Genomic DNA, 24,142 nt, shown 5'->3' on the forward strand with positions numbered 1-24,142 from the left:
TGAATTTGGGGGGTACAGGTTACTGGAGCATTTAAAGCAGGGAAACCATAGGGGATTTTTTTTTTTGGATCTGTGTAGAGAAATGTACATAACTTAAAACTTACCATTTTAAGTTGTACATTAACTGGCATTAAGTACATTCACGGTGTTGTGCAACCATCACCACTATCATCTCTAGAACGTTTTTTATCATCCCAAAGAGACTCTACCCATTAAACAACTCCCCCTCCCCCTCCCCCAGGCCCTGGCCTCGTCCTTCTTACTTTCTGTCTCTGTGAATTTGACTATTCTAGGTCCTCGTGTAAGTGGAATCGTATGGTGTTTGTTCTCTTGTGACTGGATTATCCACTTTGCACAATGTCTGTAAGGTTCATCCACATGGTAGCCTGTGTCAGAATTTCCTTTTTTTTAGGCTGAATAATACTCCATTGTATGAATATACTATGTTTTGTTTATCCATTCATCCTTTGATGGACATTTGGGTTGTTTTCACCTTTTGGCTATTGTGAATAAGGCTGCTATCAACATGACGGTGTAAATATCTGAGTCCCTGCTTTCAATTCCTTTGGGTACACACCTAGGAGTAGAATCACTAGATCATATCATAAGTCTATGTTTAACTTTTTGAGGAATCACCAAACAACAGAAGCATTTTACATTCCCAGCAACAGTGCACAAAGTTTCCAATTTTTCCACATCCTTGCCAGTACTTCTTATAGCCCCTCTTTTTTAATAATAGCCATCCTAACAGGTATGAAGTGGTATCTCACCATGGTCTTGATTTGCATTTCTCTAATGGCTATTGATGTTGAGCATCTGTTCCCATGCTAATTAGCTATTTGCATATCTTCTTTGGAAAAATGTCTATTCAAGTCCTTTGCTCATTTTTGAGTTGGGTTGTTTGTTTTTTTTGTTGTTGAGTTTTAGGGGTTCTTAATATCCTGAATATTAATCCCTAATCAGATATATGATTTACAGATATTTTCTCCATTCTGTGTTTGTCTTCTCACTCTCTTCATAATGTCCTTTGATGAAGAAAGGTTTTAGTTTTGATGTAGTCCTATTTATCAATTTTCTTTTGTTGCCTGTGCTTTTAGGGTCATATCCAAAAATCATTGCCAAATACAACATCACAAGGATTTTTCCCTAATTTTCTTCTAAGAGTTTCATAGTTTTAGCTCTTACATTTAGGTCTTTGATCTATTTTGAGCTAATTTTCATATATGGTGTCAGATAAGAGTCCAACTTCACTCTTTTGCTTGTGGATATCAAGTTTTCCCAGCACCATTTGTTGAAAAGGCTCCTTTCCCCTATTGAATGGTCTTAGCACACTTGTCAAAAACCAATTGACTGTGTGTGCCAGGGCTTATTTCTGCACTATCTGTTCTATTCCATCGGTCTACATGTCTGTCTTTATGGCAGTACCACAGTGTTTTGAGTACTGCAGCTTTGTAATAAGTTTTGAAATCAGGAAGAATGAGTCTTCCAACTTTGTTCTTCTTTTTCAAGAGTAATTTGACTATTCCCTTGAGATTCCACATGAATTTCTGTATGGATTTTTCTATTTCTGCAAAAACACCATTGGGATTTTGATAAGGATTACATAAAATCTGTATATCTCTTTAGGTAATATTGTTATCTTATCAGAATTAAGTCTTCAAATCCATGGATAGGAGACATCTTTCTACTTATTTATGTATTCTTTAATTTCCTTCAGCAATGTTTTGTAATTTTTAAAATAAATTTATTTATTTAATTTATTTATTTTTGGCTGCATTGGGTCTTTGTTGCTGCGCATGGGCATTCTCTAGTTGCAGTGAGTGGGGGCTACTCTTCGTTGCAGTGTGCAGGCTTCTCATTGCAGTGGTTTCTCTTGCTGTGGAGCACAGGCTCTAGGCGCATGGGTTTCAGTAGTTGTGGCTCTCGGGTTCTAGAGTGCAGGCTCAGTAGTTGTGGCTCACGGGCTTAATTGCTCCACGGCATGTGGGATCTTCCCAGACCAGGGCTCGAACCTGTGTCCCCTGCATCAGCAGGAGGATTCTTAACCACTGCGCCATGAGGGAAGTCCCAATGTTTTGTAATTTTCATTGTACAAGTCTTTTGCCTCCTTGCTTAACTTTAATTCTAAGTATTTTATTATTTTTGATGTTACTGTGAATGGAATTATTTTCTTAATTTCCTCTTTGGGTTGTTCCTCGCTAGTGTATAGCAACTTGCTGAATTCATTTATTAGCTCTGTCTTAGTCCATTTGGGCTGCTATAACAAAATGCCACAGACTAGGTTGCTTATGGACAACAGAAATTTATTTCTCATAGTTCTGGAGACTGGAATTCAGCCAGCATGATCGGGTTCTGGTGAAAGCCCTCTTCCTGGTTTCAGACTACCCACTTCTTGCAAAGTCAGCAGAGGCTAGTGATCTCTCTGGAACTGCTTTTATAAGGCACTAATCCCATTCATGAGAGCTCCACTCTCATGACTTAAGCACCTCCCAAATGCCCCACCTCCTAATACCGTCACCTTTGAGGGTTAGAATATCAACATATGGATTTTGGAGGGAAACACACCATAGCAAGCTTGAATCGTTTTTGGTAGAATTTTCAGAAATTTCTACATATAAGATTATGTCATTTGTGACCAGGGATAGTTTATTTTCCAATCTGGGTGACTTTTATTTCTTTTTCTTGCCTTATTGCTTTGGCTAGAACTTCTAATACTGTGATGAACGTATGCATCATTGTCTTGTTCCTGATTTTAAAGGAAAAGCTTTTATCTTTCACCATTAAGTATGACATTAGCTGTGGGTTTTTCACGTATGGCCTTTATTATATTGAGATAATGTCCTTCTAGTCTTAGTTTGTTGAGTTCCTAATCATGAAAAGGTATTGAAATTTGGCAAATTCTTTTTCTGCATTAATTGAGATGTGGGTTTTTTCCCTTTTCAATCTATTAATGTGCTGATTGGTTGATTTTTGTATGTTGAACATCCTTGCATTCCTGGAATAAAACTCACTTGATCATGGTGTAGAAACCTTTTACTATATTTCTGAATTTGTTTGCTACTATTTTGTTGAGGATTTTTGCATAACTATTCATAAGGGATATTGGTACGTAGTTTTTTTTATTTGGACCAAACAGTTTTTTTTTGTTGGGAGGTTTTTGATTACTGATTTGATCTCCTTCCTAGTTAAAGGTCTATTCAGTTTGTCTATTTCTTCGTGAGTAAGTTTTGTTAGACTGTGTTTCTAGGCATTTGTCCATTTCTTCTAGGTTATCAAATTTGTTGGCATGCAATTGTTCATACTATTCCCTTTAATCATATTTTTTAGTATTATTTGTATTATATTTATTTCTTTGTGATTCTAAGCATTTGTGATTTTAGTTTTTAATATACTATATTGCCCTTGTTAGATTATACCTTCATATTCATAGAACAATATAAACTAATGCCAGCAATAATAATATTGTGATACAAAAGATCCTGAAGCCTTTTTTTTCCAACCGTTTTGAGCAACCATACATGGTACTATATTTTATTTCATTTTATTATTTTAATTTTTTATTTAAATATAGTTGATACACAATATTATACAATTTACAGGTGTACAAATAGTGATTTACAATTTTTAAAGGTTATGCTTCATTTATAGTTATTATAAAATATTGGCCATATTCCCCATGTTGTACAATATATCCTCATAGCTTATTTGTTTTATACATAATAGTTTGTACCTCTTAATCCCCTACCCCTATGTTGCCCTCCCCCCTTCCTACTCCCCACTGGTAACCACAGTGTTTTCTCTACAACTATGAGTCTGTTGTTGTTGTTGTTGTATTCACTAGTTTGTTGTATTTTTTGGATTCCACATATAAGTGATATCATACAGTATTTGTCTGTCTCTGTCTGACTTATTTCACTTAGTATAATACCCTCCAAGTCCATCCATGTTGTTGCAAACCTTTAATCACATTTATTTCTATAAAATTGACAGTAATGCCCATTTCATTTCTGGTTTTAAAATTTGATTCTCCTTTCTTTTTTTTCTTAGTCCATTTAGTTAAATGTTTGTCAATTTTGTTGATCTTGTCAAAGAACCACCTTTTGGTTTTGTTGGCTCTCTTTGTTGTTTTTCTATTCTCTATTTTATGTATCTCTGCTCTAACCTTTATTTTTTCCTTCCTTCTGCTAGATTTGAGTTTAGTTTTCTCTTCTTTTTCTAGTTCTTTAAGGTGTAAAGTTAAGTTATTGGTTTGAGATCTTTTTTCTTTTTTAATGTAGGTTTTACAGCTATAAATTTTCTTCTTAGCACTGCCTTTGCTGAATCTCCTGTTTTGGTATGTTGTGTTTTTGTTTTCATTCATCTCTAAGGATTTTCTCATTTCTTCTTTGACCTATTAGTTGTTTAAGAGTGTGTTGTTTATGTTCCATGTATTTGTGAATTTTACAATTTTCCTTCCATTATTGATTTGTAGCTTCATTCCTTTATGGTTAGAAAAGATACTTTATATGATATTAATCTTCTAACATTTACTAAAGCTTGTTTTAGAGCATAACAATTAGTTTATTCTGGAGAATATCCCATGTGCACTTGAGAAAATGTATATTCTGCAGTTGATAGGTGGAGTGTTCTGTATATGTATGTTAGGCATAGTTGGTTTATAGTCTTGTTCAAGTCCTCTGTTCCATTATTGATCTTCTGTCTTGTTGTTCTATACATTATTGAAAGTGTGGTATTGAATTATCCAACTATTATTAGTAGTTTTAGAATCTAGCTCTCCTTTCAAGTTGGCCAATGTTTGCATCATATATTTTGGGACTATACTGTTTGGTGCATATATCTTTATGGTTGATTTTTTTTTTCTTTTATCAATAAATAATATCCTTCTTTGTCTCTTATAAACTTTTTTTTTAAACTTAAAGTCTATTTTGTCTGATATTAGTGTAGCCACCCCAGCTCTCTTTTGGTTACTATTTGCATGAAATATCTTTTTCCATCCTTTCACTTTCAACCTATTTGTGTCTTTAGTTCTGAAGTGAATCTCTTGTGGACAGCATATAGTTGGATTGTTGTTGTTGTTTTTAATCAATTCTGCCTTGTGAATGGAAAGTTTAAATCGAATTACATTTAAAGTGATTACTGATAAGGATGGACTTACTTCTGCCATTTTGCTATTTGTTTTCTATATGTCTTCTAGCTCTTTTGTTCCTCATTTCCTCCTTTACTGCCTTCTTTTGTGTTTAGTTGATTTTTTGTAGTGACAAATTTTGATTCCTTTCTCATTTCCTTTTGTATATATTATGTAGATATTTTCTTTGTGGTTATCATGGGATTATATGTAACACCCTAAAGTTAAAACCATCTAATTTGAATTGACATCAGTTTAGTTTATGCATACAAAACTCTAATCCCATAGAGTTCCTTCCCCTCCTAATGTTATTGTTGTAACAGATTAAATCTTTATGCCTTGTGTGCTAATAACATAGATTTGCAATTATTTTCATGAATTTATCTTTTAAATCATAGAAAATAAACTGTAGTGTTACAAACAAAAATTACAATAATACTGGCTTTTATATTTGCTCACATATTTAGCTTTATTGGATATCTTTATTTTCTTATAGAGCTTTGATTTACTGTCTAGTGTCTTTTCATTTCAACCTGAAGGGCTTCTTTTAGCATTTCTTATAGAGTAGGTTTAGTTTTTGTTTATCTGGAAATGTCTTAATTTTGCTCTCACTTTCAAAGGGCAGCTTTGCCAGATAAAGAATTCTTGGTTGATTGTTTTTTCTTTCACCACTTCAGATGTATCGTTCAGTGCCTTAATGGCTTCCAAGGTTTCCTATGATAAATCAGCTGATAATCTTATTGAGAATGAATTCTCTTTTCTCTTGGTACTTTTGAGATTTTCTTCTTTGACTTTCAACAGTTTAGTTATAATGTATGTCATTGTGGACCTCTTTGAGTTTATCCTACCTGGAGTTTGTTGAGCTTCTTAGAAGTTTTCAGCCATTATTTCTTCACATAATATTTTTGCCCCTTTCTCTTCTCTGCAGGGACTCTCATTATGCATATGTTGGCCCACCTGATGATGCCTGACAAGTCCTTTAGGCTCTATTCACTTTTCTTCATTCTTTTTTTCCCGCTCCCCAAATTTGAAAATTTCAATTGTTCTGTCTTCAAGTTCGTTGAGTCTTTCTTCTGCTTGCTCAAGTCTGCTATTGAGCTCTAGTGAATTTTCCATTTCAGTCACTGTATTTTTCAGCCCCAGAATTTCTATTTTTTTAATTAATTTCTACTTTTTTAATTAATTTCTACCTTTGTGTTAATATTCTCATTTTGTACATGCATCATTTCCCTGATTTCCTTTGGTTTTTGTCCATATTTTACTTTAGCTCTTTGAGCACACCTAAGGCAGTAGTTTTAAAGTATTTGTCTGGTGAGACTGATGTTTCAACCTCCTTATGGATGATTTCTGTAAATTTATTTTGCTCCTTTGGATGGGCCATATTTTCTTGTTCTTTGTAAGCCTTGTGATTTTTTGTTGAAAATTGGGAGGTAACTCTGGAAATCAGATTCTCCCCCTTCCCAGTGTTTGCTATTCTTTTTCTTTTCTTTCTTTTTTTTTGTTGTTGAAGGATGTAGCGGTCCATTTGTTTTGAGACTTTTCCAAAGTCTCAGTTTTTACAAAGACTATTCCTTGTTGTGTGTGATCACTGAATCTTTGCTGGTTTAGCTTGTGTTCAGCTGGTGTTTGGGCAGAGTTTCCTTGAGTAGCAGGAGCTTTCCCAGTCTTCACAACCTGGTTCTGTCCTTCAACACTTAGGCAGGCTTGCCCTGAGCCTGGGGACCAGCCCAAGATGAAATCTTGCCTGGGCATGAGTGTGTCTTTCTAAATTCCTGCATGTGCATGGCTGCTTTTGAATGCCCGAATTTCTCAAAGAGTCCTACTTCAACTCCTCCAGGCCTTAGATGGTCCATTATATGTCTCCAACAGTAATCTCTTGCCCCAGGAGTCTGTGGGTCTGTAGTCACTTCGCAGCTTTTATGAGCAGTGTCTGCCACTTTTGCCACTCTAATTCCAGGTTAAGCAAAACAGAGTTGCGTGCCTTGCATCATTCCTTCATGAATCCACCAGATGTTCACAGTAATTTGCAAATATGGTATTCTCTGCTCCTTCTGGCTTGGGGTGGGGGAGGGGAATGGAACTGGGCTGGCAACTCAAGACCAAAACTGCCACTGCACTGGGGATGGGCAAGGATGAGTGAAAATGCCACAAAACTTTCCTGTCTTTCTGAAGATGGCCTTTTCTGTATTGAACATTAGCTTGGTTGCTGTAAACCTCTGACTATCTTCTAGAGCTCTGAAGACAGTTATTCCAGACAGTTTCTCCTTGTCCTTTTCAATGTTTCTATGGAAAATGAGATCTTAGATCTTCCCAGCCCACCACAGAGTCATTCTGAAAATACAAGTTTGTGAGGCTAAATGGATATAAATGAATAAATGAAAAATAAATAAATGGGAGAAAAGAGAAAGCTCTTCCTACTGCAGAATGCAGGTAAGAAGAGTGGATGTGATTAGAAAAGCACAGGTGGGTGCTAACGCTAAAGGGAATGGGACCCTTACATGGTCCCAAGCCTCTCCCACAAGACCCTTATTAATTCCAAGGGGGGAAATGGCTACTTTCCAGTGGAAAACCTGACAGACCCACCCTGAGCCAAAGTGAACTCCCAGTGGTGGATCCAACCGACATCAAGTGCCTCAAGGTCTAAGGAACCGAGAAGGACACAGCTTCACTCCTGCTAAGTGTGTACTCCAACCTCGACACAAGGAAGCCACAGACAGACCCAGACTTGGGGTTGCTGCACCACGTAACCGGCCCACACTACTCAAAAAGGGCATGGTCAAGAAGCCCAGAGAAAGGCTGGGGAAAGATTCCAGGTTAAAGATGACCAAGGAGGCTGCACTCACACGACATGCAGTCCTGGGTAAGACCCCAGACTGGGAGGAATGGACACCAGCAGGACAAGCGAGGGGTGTAGCGGCCTGAGGACCGCAGGTGGTGCTGCATCTTCACAGACCCCACCCTGCTTCTGGGAGACACACCCCCATCTATTTAGGGTGAAGGGGCAAGCTTCTTAAACTCCAGTGGTACAGAGAAAATATGTAGGCACAGAGAGAGGGGAGGGCAGGCACAGCACAGCCCAAGAGCAAACAGTGCAGCAAAGGGAGCAAAATACAAACCCTGGAGAATCTGGGCTAAAGGCAGACAGGAGCTCTTTATACTATTTCTGCAACTTATCCATAAATTGGAAATTGTATCCAAAAGTTCTCCAGAAAGCTCCATGCTGGCTGTGATTTGGGGAATGGACTAGAGGGAGGCCATTGGGGGACCACTGCACCTAGACATGGCAGGGACAGAGTGGTGAGGTGGGGGAGGGCCAAAGGGAAAGGGGGGAAGGGGGAGGGGGAGGAAATAAGGGAGAGCGAGGAGGGGCAGGCGCCCTATCTTCTGGGCAGAGCCAGCCTGAGCAGGGGCCCCGTGACGTGGCAGGTCCCAGGCAGGTGCAAGAGGTGCCTCCCTGTCCCCTTCTCCCCCCTCCCTCTCCACCCCCTCCCCCCTCCTCTTCCCCAGCCCTGTTGTGAATCTCCTGGAGAAGCAGCACCCCCATACAGGGCCAAGGTCTTGGGGAGGGCCCCGGGACCCCCCGAGGGGGCAGAGCCTGAGCGAGGGGGCAGGCATGGCCCAGCGTGGGCAGGCAGATGTGGACAGAGGAGAAGGCTGGGCCCCTGGGCCCACGTTTGCTCAGGATTAAGACAGCATGAGGGAGAATAAACAGTAGCGGGCGGGGTGTCCTGGTCGCCAGCAGAGGTGACCAGGTGTCAGTGGGCAGCGTGCCCTCCTCCCTCCAGGAACCCCAGTGTTGACTCAGCACAACAGGCTGGCAGAGGGGCCCAACGCAGCCCTACACAGCCCGGGCCACACCCCCAGCCGGTGCTGAGGGGCGCCTGGCCCTGAGGCTATGCAGGCCGGTCATCCACATCCAAGCCCCGCCTGCTGCCCTCTCCCACCGGCCTCAAGGCCCCAGCGGTGACCAGTGGCCGGAGAGGGTGGCCGGGGGACACACCACCATCCTGGGCCACGCCGCCCTCGTCTGGGCTCAGGCCCTGGGGTGGGGGAGGCCCAGCCCTCCTAGGGGTCACAGGCCCAGGCCTGATCTCTGACCTCTGGAGGCCCCGACTTCACTCTGCTGCGTTTTCCTGGGGAGGCTGAAGGGGTTCCCTCGTGTCTGGGTATCTTGTCCGTGTCCTGTCGGGGCCCCCGCCTCCCCCCACGTCTGGAAGGTGGCCGATGCTGCAAGCGGGGTAACCCCAGCAACAGGTGAGTTTGAACTCTGAACTGTAACAGGAGGGCGGGGAAGATGGCTAACAGCAGCGGTCCTGGTGGCCAGGAAAGGCCTCGAGGGGCGGGCTGGGGGGAGCACCAGCCCAGGGGAGGAGGCGCTAGAGCCGCCTCGCCATGTCTGCCCCCTCATCTGCCCAGCAGAGCTGCTGCCAGGCCCCTCAGAACTCAGGACCGCTCGGGAGGGGCCTCGCTGGCCAGCAGGATGGTGGGACCCGCAGGGGGCAGTGGTGGCCGGAGCGCCCTGCCCACAGCCCCCTGCCCCAGACCCCTTCCCCGGGAGGCTGCCTGGCCTCCGCAGGAGGGGTTTCTGCCAGCAGAGCAGCCCCGCCCTCCATCCCCAGGGCGCCGGTGTCCACGTCTGCAGGTCTGGCCAGGGACCGTGTGAGCGACATGCACACCCGGGTGCAACATGAGCAGAGACGTAGGTGCGGTGGCTGGAGAGACGCCGTCTCCCTGATGCCTGGGGTTGGAGGTGTGGCCGCCGCCCCAGGGGCGGCTTCTGCAGGGGCCCTGGGAGGAGACGGGGGCCCGGGGGAGCTCCTGGTGGTTTCCTGGGCCCCACCAAGCATGGCCTAACCCGGAGCAGCAGGACCGGGTCCCTGCTGGTTTCACACACACTGAACCGTCCCCTCGTGGAACCATGGAGGCTCGGCTGTCAGCTGAGGACAGAGCGTTGATGCAGCCAGCAGGAAACAGAGACCCCACCGCAGGGATGGAACTCCAGGCCCCACTTCCTGGGGCTGGAGGCTAAGGGCTGGGAGGGGGTCCAGGAAAGGACGGGTCTGGAGACAGGGCGGAAAGTCCCTCCACACGAGGGCTCAGCTTATGGCCTGCGAGGTTGAGTCTAGGGTCCACGAGGCCAGGCCACCCGTCTCACCTGGGGGACAGTCTCCAGACACCCAGGCTGCCATGGGGCCGCTGGCTCTGTGGACGCTGTGTGCCCCCGGAGCTGGCTTCCCTGGTGGAAGCAGGAAGGGCCGGGGCCCAGGGCGGGGAGGGGCCCCCGGGAGGGGCTGGGCGGGAAGGGGGGGCCACCTCATGCCCCCGGGGATTTCTTGCCCCTCACGGCCTCCAGTGGGCTGGGTGCCTTGCTCAGAAAGGTCTCCTGAAGTGGGCAGCTCCCGCTCACAGGCTGTGTCCCCGGAGGGCACCCTACCTGTTCCTTCGTTTCATGGGGGTGGGGGGCTGTGGCACCCACAGGACAGGGTGGCCCTGAGCTTGGCAGGGTGCTGGGGTCCCCTCAGGGCCTGTCAACCTGGGAGTGAGGGCACCGAGTTCCCTGAGCCCTGCGGGGGCTCGGGGCACCCAGGCTATTTGTCTTGGTGGAGGGCGGTTCCCATCCAGCTGCGTCAGCTCTGACCTGCCCTGGCGACCCTCCTGCCCAGCCCCCCGGGCAGCCCCCTGCTCGGCAGCTGACCCTCCCCGGGGTGGATGCTGGGTTGAGGGGGTGTCCTGAGTCCCAGGCTGATCACTGATCGCGCAGGGCCCCCCGCTGTTGTCAGAAACACACCTAATCGTGCCCATCATCTGAGTTCTGGGCTGGTTTTCCATCTTCGTTTTTGTTTGCAGCTCTAGGCGTCTTCCACGTCCCTCTGTCTGTCCTTGCTTGGCTCTGGGAACCATGCTCTTTGGAACCTCAGTCATAAACACATTTTCTTCAGGAAGCCAGGACACAGGGGCTTTATGATGGTAACACGATGATGTTTTATTTTTATTCTATTCTGTAAAGAAATAAAACCCTGTGTGCCTCTCTATAGGTGGGTTCTATGAGCTGTGAGAAAGCCACAGATGCAGACAGTGACCTCAGGTGTGAAGGAGAACCACAGAGTTTATGTCAGCAAAGCCCAGGGTTGTTGCCAGCATTTGATGTTTTACATCTCGCGGAAGGGCTCCCTCCCCACTTCCCATCACAGAACCATCTCCCACAGCTTCCCTGGGGCTGCGGGGTCCTCACCTGCGAGGTCTTGAGCCTCCTGGAGTCCAGAGCAGAGACCTACCTCCCGCCTCCCTCCCCTCCCCTCCCCTTCTTTTCTATCTGCACTCACTCCCTTGACAATCTCCCGAGCTGAACGGCTGAAGCTCCGGCTTCTCCCGTCTTTGCCTCCCAGTGAGGGCAGCCTCCAGCCCTGGCCCCCGACTCACATGTCCACCTACCACCCTGACCTCTCCACCGGGCATCTAATGGTCAAACACAGTGTGACCCCACCAAGCTCCTACCCCCCCCAGCGCCCTTCCCCAGCCACCCCATCCTTCCCCAGCCTCCGATGGAGGCTCCTGCCTATTCACCCACACTCCACGGCCGGTCCATCGCCAAACAGCCACCTTCACCACTGACCTACCCCCCAGCTCAGACCCCAGCTAGTCTCCTGCTTCTTCCCTCCGCCCGCGTGTCTGTCCTCACCCCGCAGTGGGGTCTGAAGGACAAGGTAGAGCTCTACAACCTCTGCCCAGTCCCCCAGTGCCCCTTCACTCAGGGCTAAGGCCTGGTTCTGGCTGACCCTGGCCCGGCTGCCCTCCAACCCCCTCTCCCCGCCCACCTCGGACACATCTGTGTCCCTACAGCTCTGATCTCCGACCCCGCCAGGCCCTGCTGGGGCACCTCCCCCAGACATGCCCAGGCTCCCTCCTTCCCTTCCTCCCTCCCTCCCATGCCGGCCACTGAGCGGGACCCCAGCAGCAGAAAGGGGTTCTCTGCTTTACTCCCCCGTGGCACTAACGCGTGGCCTCATTCCCAGTGATCTGCCCACTCTGCCCGCCATCGCCAGGCTCGCGCTGTGCGCTCCCCACATGGCCCGGTCCCTGAGCGCGGCTCGCCCTGGGTCCCGGGCTGCCAAGTGGCACAGCTCCTGGCGCAGCCCTGGCTCCGAGATCGCCGCGGTGCTTCCCGCGCCAGCGGGCAGCACCCTCTGCTCTTTGTCAGTTGATCCGGATATCTGAGGACCTTTGACGTCCATGCAGGTTCTGCAGTGAGTTTGCTGACTTCCTCTGAAAACCGGGCCACGAGGCTGTCTGGGTTGTGCTCACAGAGATGCCTGTGTGATGGCCCGGGCCCCACGTGTGCCCGCGGGGTTGGCTGTGAATCGCCAATCCGCTGCCCAGGGCCCAGGTCAAATAGGTCAGAGCTGTGACCTGCATGTGCCCAGGACCAGGCCGGCCGCTGGCGCCCCAGCTCTGGCCTCAGACCAAGCAGCCCTCTCCGGGCTGGGTGGGAGTCCAAGTGTCCCTGGATGGGGTGGGCGTGCTGGGGGCAGAGGTCAGGAGAGGGCTGCAACCCGACCTGCCCACCACGGTCACAGGCTCCCCAGTGTCCTGTGTCCCTGTCCATCTCCTTCCCCATATCCAGGAGCCCCCAGCGCCCTTTATCTGGGCAGAAGCTGCCCCCAATCAGGTCCCCCCAGCAAGAGGGTGGACGCCCCTTCCCCATCTGCCTGGGGCAGGACCCAGAGATGAAGGGATGGCCCTGCCAAGGCCAGACTCCACGGGGGCCAAAGGAGGTGGGGTGTGAGCCGCCGAGGCCAGCCCTGGCCTGGGACCTCTTCTGGCCATGTGTCCCCACCCCAGTGGTGTCAAATCACCCCCCCCTCCCCTCCCGGCATCCAGGAGGTGGGGGCTCCAAGCACAGCCTGGAGGAGCCGCCCTGCAGGCAGAGCCGTGGACGCCTCAGTGGGCCAAACCCAGCTCTGTTGCTCTTTCTGGCGCCACCTGGCCAGGGCTGCGGGTCTGGGTGGCAGCAGGGACCCGTTATCTGGTTACTCCTGCCACTTGGTCACAGTTGCAGGCAGGGGAGGGGCTGTGCGCTCCCGGGGGAGTGGAGGCTTGGTCACTGTGCTGGCGTCTGTCCCAGCCAGAGAGGAAGAGGTGGCTCCCTCCGACACCCGATCCCCTCAGGGGGCAGTGGCACTGATCAGGGTGCCACCTGCGGCTACAGGGCCAGCCAGTCACTGGGGCAGCAGCTCCCAGAGCCAGAGGGCCGGGAACTTCCTGCTCCCAAGGAGGGCGTCCCATGGGGGTGGAAGTGACTTCCCTGCCCGGACCTCGTTGCCACGTCCGTACACCTCCCACTCAGGCCGTCTCCTGGGCCCAAGGGGTCGTGGGGTCATGGCTGCGGGAGCCCCTCGGCCCCTACCTGGTCTCTGACAGGAGGGGTCAGCTCCACTGCCCACACGGCTGGCCGGAGCAAACAGCCGGGTCAGGCAGGCCGTGGGGGGCTGGACCAGGGCACTGGGCACTTGGCCCTCAGGACAGGGCAGACAGGGGTGGGAGTGGGCAATGCCGGCCAGAGGGGTGTAAACTGTAAAGGGCGGTCCTCGTCCTCATCCAGGGTCCTCGCGGTCCTGCAGACCTCAAGGGGTGGCCCAGCCTCAGAGGGCGTAAGCCACCTCCCTGGACCCCTGAGACCCCTGACTCTGCTTCCTGAGCCCCTGGCCCAGCCGGAGGCACCAGGACCACTGTGCTGCCACCTTGTGGCGGTGCAGGGACTGCAACCAGATCCTGGAGGTGGGACTTTCGGTGCCACCAGCCCCGGACCCACCGGCCCCCAGACCCAACTCAGCCTGGGCCTGGTTCTTGTGACCAAGGCAGCGTGAGGTGGACGCAGTGGGCATCTAATTCCAGGAGCCTCAGCAGGGACATGAGGACATGAGTCCAGCTTCCTGTGTTTCCACAGTTGACCTCCAGCAAGCTGCCCTCCCCGGGCCTAGGTTCCAGCAGGACTGAGAGCCTGCTACCACCCCTGCTCCATGTTGTCGTGGAGGACAGGTGGTGAAGCATCCGCCCCTGCCCTGCATCCACACCTGGCCACTCGAGCCCACTGCCCAGTGTCCACAGGTCCCCAAGGCCTTCTCTGGCCCAGCAAAGGGGCCCCAAGATGCGTGGAGCAGTGGGGAGCTCGGCGGGATTGTGAGCCCCCGGGCGACCCTGGTGGCCAGCACTGTCCAGCCTGGCAGCCCCCCGCCCCGTCAGGGTCCAGGCCAGGCTGGCCTCCCAGCAATGGCCGGGGTCAGCTGGCTGGCACCTGGCCCCGTGGGCTTGTCTGCTCTGGGTGCCCCCTCCTGGCACTCGGGCTCGGGGAGCTCGGGACACCCTGTGCATTCCTGTGCTGGACCCTGCCCCCTGCCCCTCTCCGCTGCCCTGTCTGGGAGCGGGACATCCGCACGGCCCTTGCCAACCCTCCCGGTGCTGCTGTGGGGCCGGGTCCAGCCTGAGGCCAGTGTGTCACCGGGGGTGTCGGGCACTCCCCTGGGGCCTCCAAGGAAGAGGGGGCTGGGTTTTCGAAACTTGGAGGTTCCCAGGGCAGGGGGCAGGGGTCACAGAGGGGAGGGCAACAGCACTCCTGGGGGACTGGTCTCCCTTGGGCCTGCGTGCACACACACTTTGTGAGCACACAAATGTGCACACACGTGCACAGACACAGGTGCACCGCACACCGAGCTTGACTTTGGTGTGATGGGAGAGTCCAGAGATTTGTAGAGAGAAGATGGAGCCTTCCCAGTTTGACGGCTCAGCTGGGTGGACCCGCGGGACTCCCGCCCTCTGTCCGGCCAAATGCACAGCAGACCAGGCAGCTGGCCTGCCCCGCCCCGGGCCCATGTCTGCCCTCCGACCTGCTCCCGGCTTTTATGGACAAGCTTAAAAATCACACGGAGCCCACGAATTGCAAATTCTCCAAGTGTATTTCCGAAACCGACAGCCCTTTCCTGAGGCCCAGGGCCGAGGCAGGGGTGAGGCTCTGCCTCCCAGTGGCCGGCCGAGCAGTCAATTGCTGCATCTGAGGGACCGCTGTGGATCAGGCCCTTACGTGATGCTGAAGGCAGGGACCAGCAGGCTGGACCCACAGCCAGAGGAGCCTCCCCCACCCCCTGCCCACCCGGGCTGGTCCAGAGCAGGCAGCTGCAATCCCGTCAGGGCCACTGCACACCCGGGGCCGCTGGACCCGGAGAGGGACGAGAGGGGTGGACCGTGCGTCCTAGGCTTGGGTCACCTGGACCGGGGCTCAGGTTCCACTGGCCTTGGAGGCTGAGATTGCAGCAAGTACAAACGTTCTTGTGGGCCTGTCCTGGAGGGACAGGGCGGGGCTCCGGCCCGTCTACTGCGAAGGCCGGGGACCCGGGGCCCCTCTCCTCCAGTGCCTGAGCCCCGTCTCCTGGCTCCGCTCAGCACCCTGCTCCAGCTGCACCTCCCCTGAGCGGCCGAGGCCCCCGTGGGAGTCGCACTGCAGGCCCACGCAGCCGCACTCCTCCACCTCCGTGTAGCTGAAGGCCTGGCTGGAGCCGTCCTCACAGCGCAGGGTCACGTTCCGCAGAGAGGCCCGCAGCTCACGGCAGCACCTGCACTTGTGCTCCACAGTGTGGGCCTCCAGGGAGTACCTGTGGGCAGGGGCCGCCTGAGCTAGAGGCTCGCGGGTGGCGTTTAACAGTGGCTCCCGCGTGCCGGTCACAGCAGCTGAGGTGCCCTGTGGCTCCTTCTGAGCCCCCCAAAGGCTAGGGAGGGGCCCAGCAGCCTCTCACCAACCACTTGACCAGCAGGTCACCAACGGGGACCCCGAGCCTGGGGTCTCAGTAAAGAGAAGAGTGTGAGTCCAGACAGGCCGCGAGCCATCCCTGGACCCCGACCCAGCCCGCTGCTGGCCCCCAGCCCCCCATCCTGCCCCTGTCTGCCCACCCCAAGCCCTGCCCTGCAGGAGCCCTCTGTGGGGGGGGGGTGCGCGTCTGCCCTGGGTGAGTCAGGGGCTCACGTACACGGAGCTGGTGTCCCCACAGTTGCCCTGGCAGTAGGTGAGGCGCACGGGCTCCACAGAGCTGCAGCCTGGCTGCCGGAGGACCTGGAGCTTGTGGTACACGGTGCAGGTCGACCCTGGGGAGGGACACGGGAGGCGGCGCAGAGGTCAGCCCTGGCCGGGCGCTCCCCCCGCCCCACGCCGCCTCCTGCGTCCCCCTCCCCTGGCAGACACGCCCACTCACTGTTCTGGGGTGGGTGTTGGGGGCAGGAGAGGCAGCAGCCGTCCTCGCTCAGCCGAGCCTTATCCTATGAGGACAGAGAGGCCGTTAGCGAGGGCAGGGACGCAAGACAGTGGTGCCCACTCCCATCCACGGCCTGATCCTCCCGTGGCCACTGTCGACCCCCCTGGGCAGGGCCGGTGGGCTCCCAGGACTCACCGCAGGACAGTTGAGTGGGAGACACGCCTTCTTCGTGGTCACCACCACGAGCCCATCCTGGTGCTTCTCACACTCGTGTGTCACGCAGCGGCTCCTGGGGTCTGACCAGGACTCGCCGGGCTGCAGGGAGGCCCAGCCAGCAAGTGAGTGGCCCTCCCCAAGGCCCCCCTTCCAGCAGGGGAGGGTGCTGCATCCGTCTGTCTGTCAGCCCCCAGCCCACGGGCTTCCAGGGGCTCCCGCGGCCTCTGCCCTGCGCCCGCCTTGCACTGATGGCTCCCCAGGGGCCCCGGTGCACCAGGAAGCCATCCACCCAGCACCCCCGCTGCCGCTGTGCGCTCCCGGCGCCCCCCCGTTCAGGGGTGGGGCTGGCCCCCCCGGAGCCTGTGGCCGGCCCCGCCCGGAACCCACCCCAAGGCCCCGTGACCGCTACTCACGTAGAAGAGGTGGGCGGAGCTGCCGCTGGTGTTCATGACACAGGCCACCTGTACACACTCGCCACAGCACTGCCCGCTCCGTGTCTGGTACTCGAAGCCCTGGGAGGGGGGCAGGATGTGTGGCCTGAGCCCGGACTGGGCGCTGCGTGGGGGTGGGAGTGAGAAGGGGGGGCACTCACCACGGGGCAACGGGTGCTGCAGATCTGGGTCTCACAGCTGATCACGAACGTGTCTGACTGGGGGCCACCGGCCAACTCACACCAACACTTTTCGCACAGGTTCGAGGAAACTATGGCACCAGGCTGGGGGAGTCAAGGTGACAGTGTCTGCCCAGTCGGGCCTGGTGCCCCTGCCCTCCCGGACATCCCCTCCAGGCCTGCCCCCACCAGGCAGACTCTTCCTCTGAGGTGACCCTCAGTAGTGCCTCCTGGTTGGGGTCCCGGTCTTGGGGACAGAGCCCCAAGGCTGCTCCTCCAGGGAGGTCACATGCTCTGGAGGACCCGGCATGGGGAGAGCGAGGCTGGGGGCCTTCTCAAGTTCAGGACAGGGGTTGTGGTCCCAGAAGAACCCACTGCTGCTCCAAAGGCCACCCAGGCCCTCAGGGACGCAGCCTCGGGGAGAAGCTGGCAGGACGGGGGGGACTCCGGTCCCTGTGCACCAGACCTTCGGCTGGTTCTTACCTGGTACAAGGTGCCGTTGATGCTGCAGACGGTCCAGCCTGCTCAGGGGAGAAAACAGACCTGCGGACCCGCCCTCCTCTTGTCCCGCCAGTCTCCCGAGTAGCAGCTGCCCGCGCCCACCACTACAGCATCCCAGCCCCGGGCGACGGCCCATGCTCCTCCCCAGCCTGGCGCCGCTGAGCCAGGACACTCACTGCAGTTTTGGGTCGGGCAGCAAGCCCCTTCCTTATAGGTCAGGATGGAACGGGAGCCTTCTGGACAGTCCACGGGCGCGGGGCAGTGTGTGGCGTTGCAGACTGCAGCAGACGGAAGGGGGCGTCAGGGGACCTGCCTCCCTCCCAAGCCTGAGTGTCGCCTCTCCCTGGGGGTCTCCAGGAGTACTGACTACCCAGTGGACAGGTGGTAGGCTCTCCAGGGGGTGCCCACCGCCACGGGGGATGAGGCTTCTGGTCGGCCCTGACCTCCATGGTACCCCTTACTCTTGAGCCTTCCTGCTGGGGGTCAGCAGCTGAAGCCACATAAAGGGAGGGTATGCCCACCACCCTCCTGGGGCGTGCCCCCGGGTGCCAGCACCTCGGGACCCTTCAGGGGCAAAGCTGGCCAGCCCTGAGCCTGTGCCTGTGCACCCCCCGCCCAGCCTGGGGCTCACCGCAGGTGTACTGGGGACAGCACTGGCCGGTCTGCAGGGCCGCGGGCGCTGGCACGAAGCCGGGCTCGGGGCAGGCGGGGGGCAGGGGGCAGGGCCGAGTCTGGCAGCTCAGAGTCTGGGTGCTTCCCTTGCAGGTGCACTCTTGACAGCCCACGCTGACAGTGTGGCCAGGCTGGCAGGGGGAGGACATGGGGCCCCCGGGCCATTGGTCACCTGCCTGTCCCGTGGCACCCGAGGGCCCGCAAGGGGTCTTCAAAGGTGTGGGTGGGGCTGAGGGCTGCTGGGGCTCTGGGGGGCCCATGGGGGCCAGGAGGTGGGGTGGGAGGGGGTTGTGTGGGTGACTGGCCTCCCTCCCCACCGTCCCCACCTTCACTGTGTGGGAGCAGGGCGGGAGGGCGGGACGTGGCCAGCCTTGGGGCCAGCACCCACCCTCCTCCGGGGCCGTGCAAGGAAGCCTCCTGAGTCTTTGCTCAGGAAACCCCGGCCCCTCCCTTCCCCTCCTCCGAGTCCCCCGAGGGGGCCACACTTACCTCCACGGGCTCCCCGTGGGGCCCCAGGCAACCTGGAGGGAAAGAGAGGACGTCATCTCTGGGCCTCCACGGCCCCCAGCCCATCACGGGCAGCCCCGGTGTCGGGGGCTGGGGAAACCTGGGCTGTGGTGGAAAGCCCTGGGGTCTGGCCGAGGCGTGCGGACCCCGAGGGCGCAGTGCGTGGAGGCCCCAAGCCCAGCCCCAGGGACGTACTGCTGCAGTTGGCTGGCACGCAGACCTCCGTGCCCGAGCTGAACAGCATCATGTCCTCCGGGCAGAAGCAGCCTTCCGTGATGGGAATGGCTTCCGGGAGGGCCCTGTGGGGAGCGGAGGGGGAGTGGGGCCGTGACCTCCAGGGTGGGGAGAGGCGGCCTGGGGACACGGGGCGGGGTGGGGGTGTCCCAGAGGGAGAGGGCAGGTGCTTACAGGGTGTTGGCACTGTCGTTCATGTAACAGTAGGAAGGATTGGACGGGCCGCAGGGCCGGTACACTTTGTCAGCAGGGCAGGTGAAAGCTGTGCGAAGGGTGAGGCCACACCTGAGGCTGGAGGGCACGAGCAGCGAGCCCTGGCCTGGGCCCTGCTGGCTGGAGCTCTTGGCCCAGGCACCTGCTGTGTGCCCTGCACCGCCCAGCCTGTCTGAGCCCTGGACCCCTGCACCCTGGGCCCCGGTGCTCTGACCTGGATGCCCCCCTTGTCCCTCCAGGAAACAAATGCACTCCATCCTGGGTTCAGCCCTCCTCCTCCCGGAAGCCCACCCTGACCACCCAAGCCCACCCATGGATTGCCCAGTGTGTCTGTCCCCTCGAACACGCTGATCGCCACCACCCAGCGGGACGGGGCACTCTGGGGCGGGGGTGGGCACTCACAGCACGTGTGGTTGGTCAGGCCCCGCCAGTCGATGCACACACTGAGCGAAGCACACAGGGCGGCGTACAGCTCCAGGCTGGAGCACACCACGTCCCCCCTGGGCATGTGGCACTGGTCGAAGGTGCAGCCTTGGTAGTATGGCCACGGGGGGATCACCGAGTGACACGGCTTGAAGACCCTGCAGCACAGAGACACACGGGTCATGGGGCAGCTCCATGGTGGGGTTGCCAGGCTGTAGGCTTTCCCTAACGAAGGGGCCCGAGGGAGAGGCGTCACCGGGCCGACCTGTGCGCCGAGGGACCCCAGCCTCTGGGGCCATCTGTGTGAGGCGGGGACGGTGTCTGGCTGCAGCGCAGCTTTTCTTTCTGCAAATTCTCCGCTGGGCTCCCCCCGTGCCCTGCACACCCGGGTGCTGCCGCTGGCTGAGGACTTATGCCCGGAGCCACCATGAGCTGCCTCAGAGCCTCAGAGGCCGACCCGCCATGAGCCCCGCTGGGCTCTGCGCCTGGCGTTCCAGCAGCTGTGACCCACTCTCCCTCGGAGCCCCCTGCAGGCCCGCCCACTTCTTCCCATCTCCCAGGCAGCGTGGGATTAGCAGGGCTACTCGACACCCCCCACACCCCAGCCCTGCCAGGGAAGCTCACTCGCTCAGAATTAGCAGGCAGATTGGCGAAGGTGGGCACGAGGTGGGCGATTTCTTGGGCTCAACTGTGGTGGGTGTCAGGGGAGGCCTGTGGCAGGATGGCTGGCCGGGGTATGTCACATTCCAGTGGCCGGACATGTCGGAGCAAGAAGATACCACCGCCCCCCCGGGCAGGCGGCACTCGTCCTTCTGGTCGTTGGTACAGGTGCCTGGGGCGTGGAAGCAGCGGTCAGGCAGCCGGGGAAAGCGGAGGCACCCTCACCCTCCCTTGGGGCGCTGGGGGCCGGGCCCCAGCGTCTCCGCGCAGCACTCGATGGGTTGCTGTGGGACCTGTCCCCTGACCTCCCTGTGCTTTCCTCTGCCTCCAAGAAGCCAGACCCTGGGGCAGTTCCCAAAGAGGCCTCAGGTATGGGCCACGGGGCCAGGCCCCTGGGCCGTGTGGCCGCACATTCTTGGTGCGGCTGGAAAGCAGAATCACCTGAAGGCTCGGCGCTACACGGGCGGCCTCACCCCCAGCCAAGAATGCAGTTCCTGGAGGGACACACCCGAGGCCGACCCTTCTCACACCAGACACTCCCAGCCGGAGAAAGGGCCCAGAGTCCGGAGGGCCAGAGCGGGGCTGGGGCCGGGCGCTCACCGCACTGCCCTTCCGTGTTGTTGCTGAACTTGCTGAAAGGCACCTCCACGGAGAAGATGAGGCCGCTGAACATGACCTGGACACCGAGGGCGGGGATGGCCACGTACATCTTGATGCCGATTTGGGAGACGACGATGCCGTCTTTCTGGAAGCCGGGTCTGACCACCTCACCGTTGAAGATGATCTGGACGGTGACCCAGCGAGGGAAAGAGAACCGGGTGGCGATCAGCCAGTGCCTGGCGCCCCCAGCCCCCCCGGCACAAACGGGGGCTGCCCGGCGGGCGTCCCCACCTCGTTGGTCATCACCCCTCGGACGGGCTGGCGGGTCAGCACGACGCGGTCCTGCTGGTACTCGACGATGATGGACTGTGGGCAGGACAGCCTATCCTCAGCATCACAGAAGTAGTTGTCGATCAGCACCCGGAAGTGTCCGAACACGGGCACGATCTGCTGCACCAGCACGTACGTGCAGTTATCCAGAAGCGTGTAGTATGTGCCATCAAAAGTGATGTAGTGGGGGTCGCCCCAGCCACTACACACGCCTGCGGGTGGAGGAGCCACCTTACGGGCCGCACTATGGGCCTCCTCCCGCCGCCCCGGGGCTCCCCCAGGGGCAAGTGTGTCCCGCAGCAAGGGGAGCAGGCGACTGCCCTGTTGTCGGGACCCACACGCCAACAGCCCACAGAACTCTGTCCAGTAGGTGCCCGAAGCGGCCAAGAGGTGGGACCAGACTCCGGACGCCTCCTCGCGCCTGCGTGGCCCGGCTGCTCTGGGATCGGGCAGGGTTCCGCCGGGCACCTGGGGAGGAGGCTGGGCGCCACCACCGCTGCCCTGATCTTAGGAAGTCCTTCCTGGGTCCCACCAATTCCGTCCCGCCTTCTCTGCCGTGGCCACCACCCCCGGCCCCGCCCACTCACACTGGCACGCGTAGTGTGGGCAGCAGTCCTCCTGGTTGGCCACCGTCACAGCGGGGTAGCCATTGGCGCAGGTGAGCTCCTGCACCTTTGGACACTGGCGCGACCTCACAGTGATGGCCCCGTTGCCCTCACAAGTGGCCTCAGAGCAGTTGGGCATGGCCCAGGTTTCACCTTTCTGCGGAAGCAAAGACTGCTGCAGGGCCTTGCCCTGACCCGGTGCCCACCCCTCGGGGCTCAGAGCTCGCCTGGGTCTCCAGGGAGAGAAGAGCCACCGGGATTGGGACCAACACTCACACCAGGCCTCTCCTCCCCCAGCCCCCGCCAAGCGCCCTGCCGACTAGGAGGGGTTCCGGGTGTTGAGGGTTGCCCCCTTCCCCCTCTGCCCGTTTCCACCCTGTTCCCCACCCACCGTTTCCACTCCTTGGCTGTTTGACCCTGTCCAGAGCATCAGTCACCTGCTCTAGCCCCCTTTATAGGCAACAGAGTCTCAACCTCGGGCCCCACGCTCCTGGCACCCCCTTCCAGAAGTTCTGGAGGACCAGAAATGGCCACTTGCCATGGTCAGCCTACATCAGCCAAGGAGTCACCAACCTTCATGCACACTTGATGCCACAGCCTACTTTGAATGATGCTGAGGGTCCCTGCCCTGGCCCCCCCGAGCCCCCGAGAAGGGCAGGAAAGGTGAGGGTACCATTCTTGGGGGGACTGCATTTGGGCATCCTCGCTGAGTAACGGGCACAGAGGCAGAAGGGGAGGACGCTGGCGTGGAGGTGGCCGGGGTGGGAGGTGGCGTGCTGGTGGGACAAGTGTGGTCGGTCCGCCTGACCACGTGGCAGTCCAGGCTGCAAACGGCATAATAGCAGTGCCCGGAGAGGTCCGTCTGTTGGTAAATGATGGATCCTGCAAGAAAAGGAACAGGAGGGCACTAGCAGAGCCGCCGGGAGCGACTCTAACCAGGCTGGTGGTCCACCTGGGTGCCAGTCTGGCAGGTGGCCTTCCTGCCCAGATGTAGATGGCATGTCCTCAGAGACGGCTTACTGCCTTCCGATACACAAGACCTAGCCCTTTCGCAAAGACAAGACACCCCTCCCTCTCCTTACCACCGTAGTTTTGTGAACAGGACAACAGTGCCCAGGGTCAGCACACACCACACACCCAGGTAGAGTACACATACCTGCGGAGTAGAACCCGTGGGCCACACTGCAGTAGCACGTGGAGGTGGAGGGCGCTGCGGAGCTGGGGGAGGTCACCAGGGAAACCGTGAGGGTGGTGGACTCGGGAGAGAGTGAGGACTGGGGACTTGAAGTCACAAAGGGAGTCACAGAGTTGACAGGGCAGCCTTTCTGGGGCTCACAGCACAGCACGCGCACCTCGTAGTTGAGGCACATCCTGAACTTGCCCTTCTGGTCCCGGTTCCGACACACCAAGCCCACTTCCGGGCTGCACTGCACCACCTGCCCCAGTGTCTGGATGCTGACATCTGGGTGGTTCTCGGCTCGGCACTCCAGGGCGCTGATGTATTCGGGTCGGTGGCAGATCTTCTCTCCTCTTCTGATGATGTTGCTGTAGGTTTCAAAGTCTCCTCCGTGGGGCCCAGGAGATGGGAAGTCCGCATCGAACCACTTGGTCCACGTGCACTGTGGCTGGCAGGAGGTGGTCCCGGGTGGGGAGGGGGTAGTTTCAGGTATAGGGACAAAAGTTGTGCTGGATGAAGGAGCTGAGGTTGGGCTAGTTGTCTCCACAGTGGAGGTGCTGGTTGTAGGAGCTGATGTTGTGCTGGTTGTCTCCACAGTGGTGGTGCTGGTTGTAGGACCTGTGGTTGGGCTGGTTGTCTCCACAGTGATGGTACTGGTTGTAGGAGCTGTGGTTGGGCCGGTTGTCTCCACAGTGGTGGTGCTGGTTCTAGGAGCTGTGGATGGGCCAGTTGTCTCCACAGTGGTGGTGCTGGTTGTCTCCACAGTGGTGGTGCTAATTGTAGGAGGTGTGGTTGGGCTGGTTGTCTCCACAGTGGTGGTGCTAATTGTAGGAGGTGTGGTTGGGCTGATTGTCTCCACAGTGGTGGTGCTAATTGTAGGAGGTGTGGTTGGGCTGGTTGTCTCCACAGTGGTGGTGCCGGTTCTAGGAGCTGTGGTTGAGCTGGTTGTCTCCAGAGTGGTGGTGCTAATTGTAGGTCCTGTGGTTGGGCTGGTTGTCTCCTGAGTGGTGGTGCTGGTTGTAGGAGCTGTGG

The 24,142-nt window shown here is 55.8% G+C and overlaps 1 protein-coding gene across 1 annotated transcript in view; it reads right to left on the bottom strand.

Annotated features, from left to right (window-relative positions):
• Positions 1-15,196: 15,196 nt before the first annotated feature.
• Positions 15,197-24,142, bottom strand: part of MUC5AC (mucin 5AC, oligomeric mucus/gel-forming) — a 31,273-nt gene continuing 22,327 nt past the window's right edge. Inside the window, exons 33-52 of the mRNA XM_068556171.1 lie at positions 23,090-23,699; positions 22,607-22,815; positions 21,916-22,090; positions 21,290-21,540; positions 20,999-21,182; positions 20,363-20,570; positions 19,718-19,896; positions 19,277-19,364; positions 19,064-19,167; positions 18,851-18,882; positions 18,321-18,492; positions 17,866-17,967; positions 17,672-17,709; positions 17,171-17,293; positions 16,992-17,090; positions 16,558-16,677; positions 16,363-16,426; positions 16,141-16,255; positions 15,532-15,768; positions 15,197-15,329 (exon numbers count right to left, since the gene is read on the bottom strand). Of these exons, the coding sequence (XP_068412272.1) occupies positions 15,197-15,329; positions 15,532-15,768; positions 16,141-16,255; positions 16,363-16,426; positions 16,558-16,677; positions 16,992-17,090; positions 17,171-17,293; positions 17,672-17,709; positions 17,866-17,967; positions 18,321-18,492; positions 18,851-18,882; positions 19,064-19,167; positions 19,277-19,364; positions 19,718-19,896; positions 20,363-20,570; positions 20,999-21,182; positions 21,290-21,540; positions 21,916-22,090; positions 22,607-22,815; positions 23,090-23,699 (3,243 nt within the window). The remainder of the gene's footprint in view (positions 15,330-15,531; positions 15,769-16,140; positions 16,256-16,362; positions 16,427-16,557; positions 16,678-16,991; positions 17,091-17,170; positions 17,294-17,671; positions 17,710-17,865; positions 17,968-18,320; positions 18,493-18,850; positions 18,883-19,063; positions 19,168-19,276; positions 19,365-19,717; positions 19,897-20,362; positions 20,571-20,998; positions 21,183-21,289; positions 21,541-21,915; positions 22,091-22,606; positions 22,816-23,089; positions 23,700-24,142) is intronic.

Source organism: Eschrichtius robustus, chromosome 11 (assembly GCF_028021215.1).
Source record: "Eschrichtius robustus isolate mEscRob2 chromosome 11, mEscRob2.pri, whole genome shotgun sequence".
In the NCBI taxonomy this organism is placed as follows: domain Eukaryota; kingdom Metazoa; phylum Chordata; class Mammalia; order Artiodactyla; family Eschrichtiidae; genus Eschrichtius; species Eschrichtius robustus.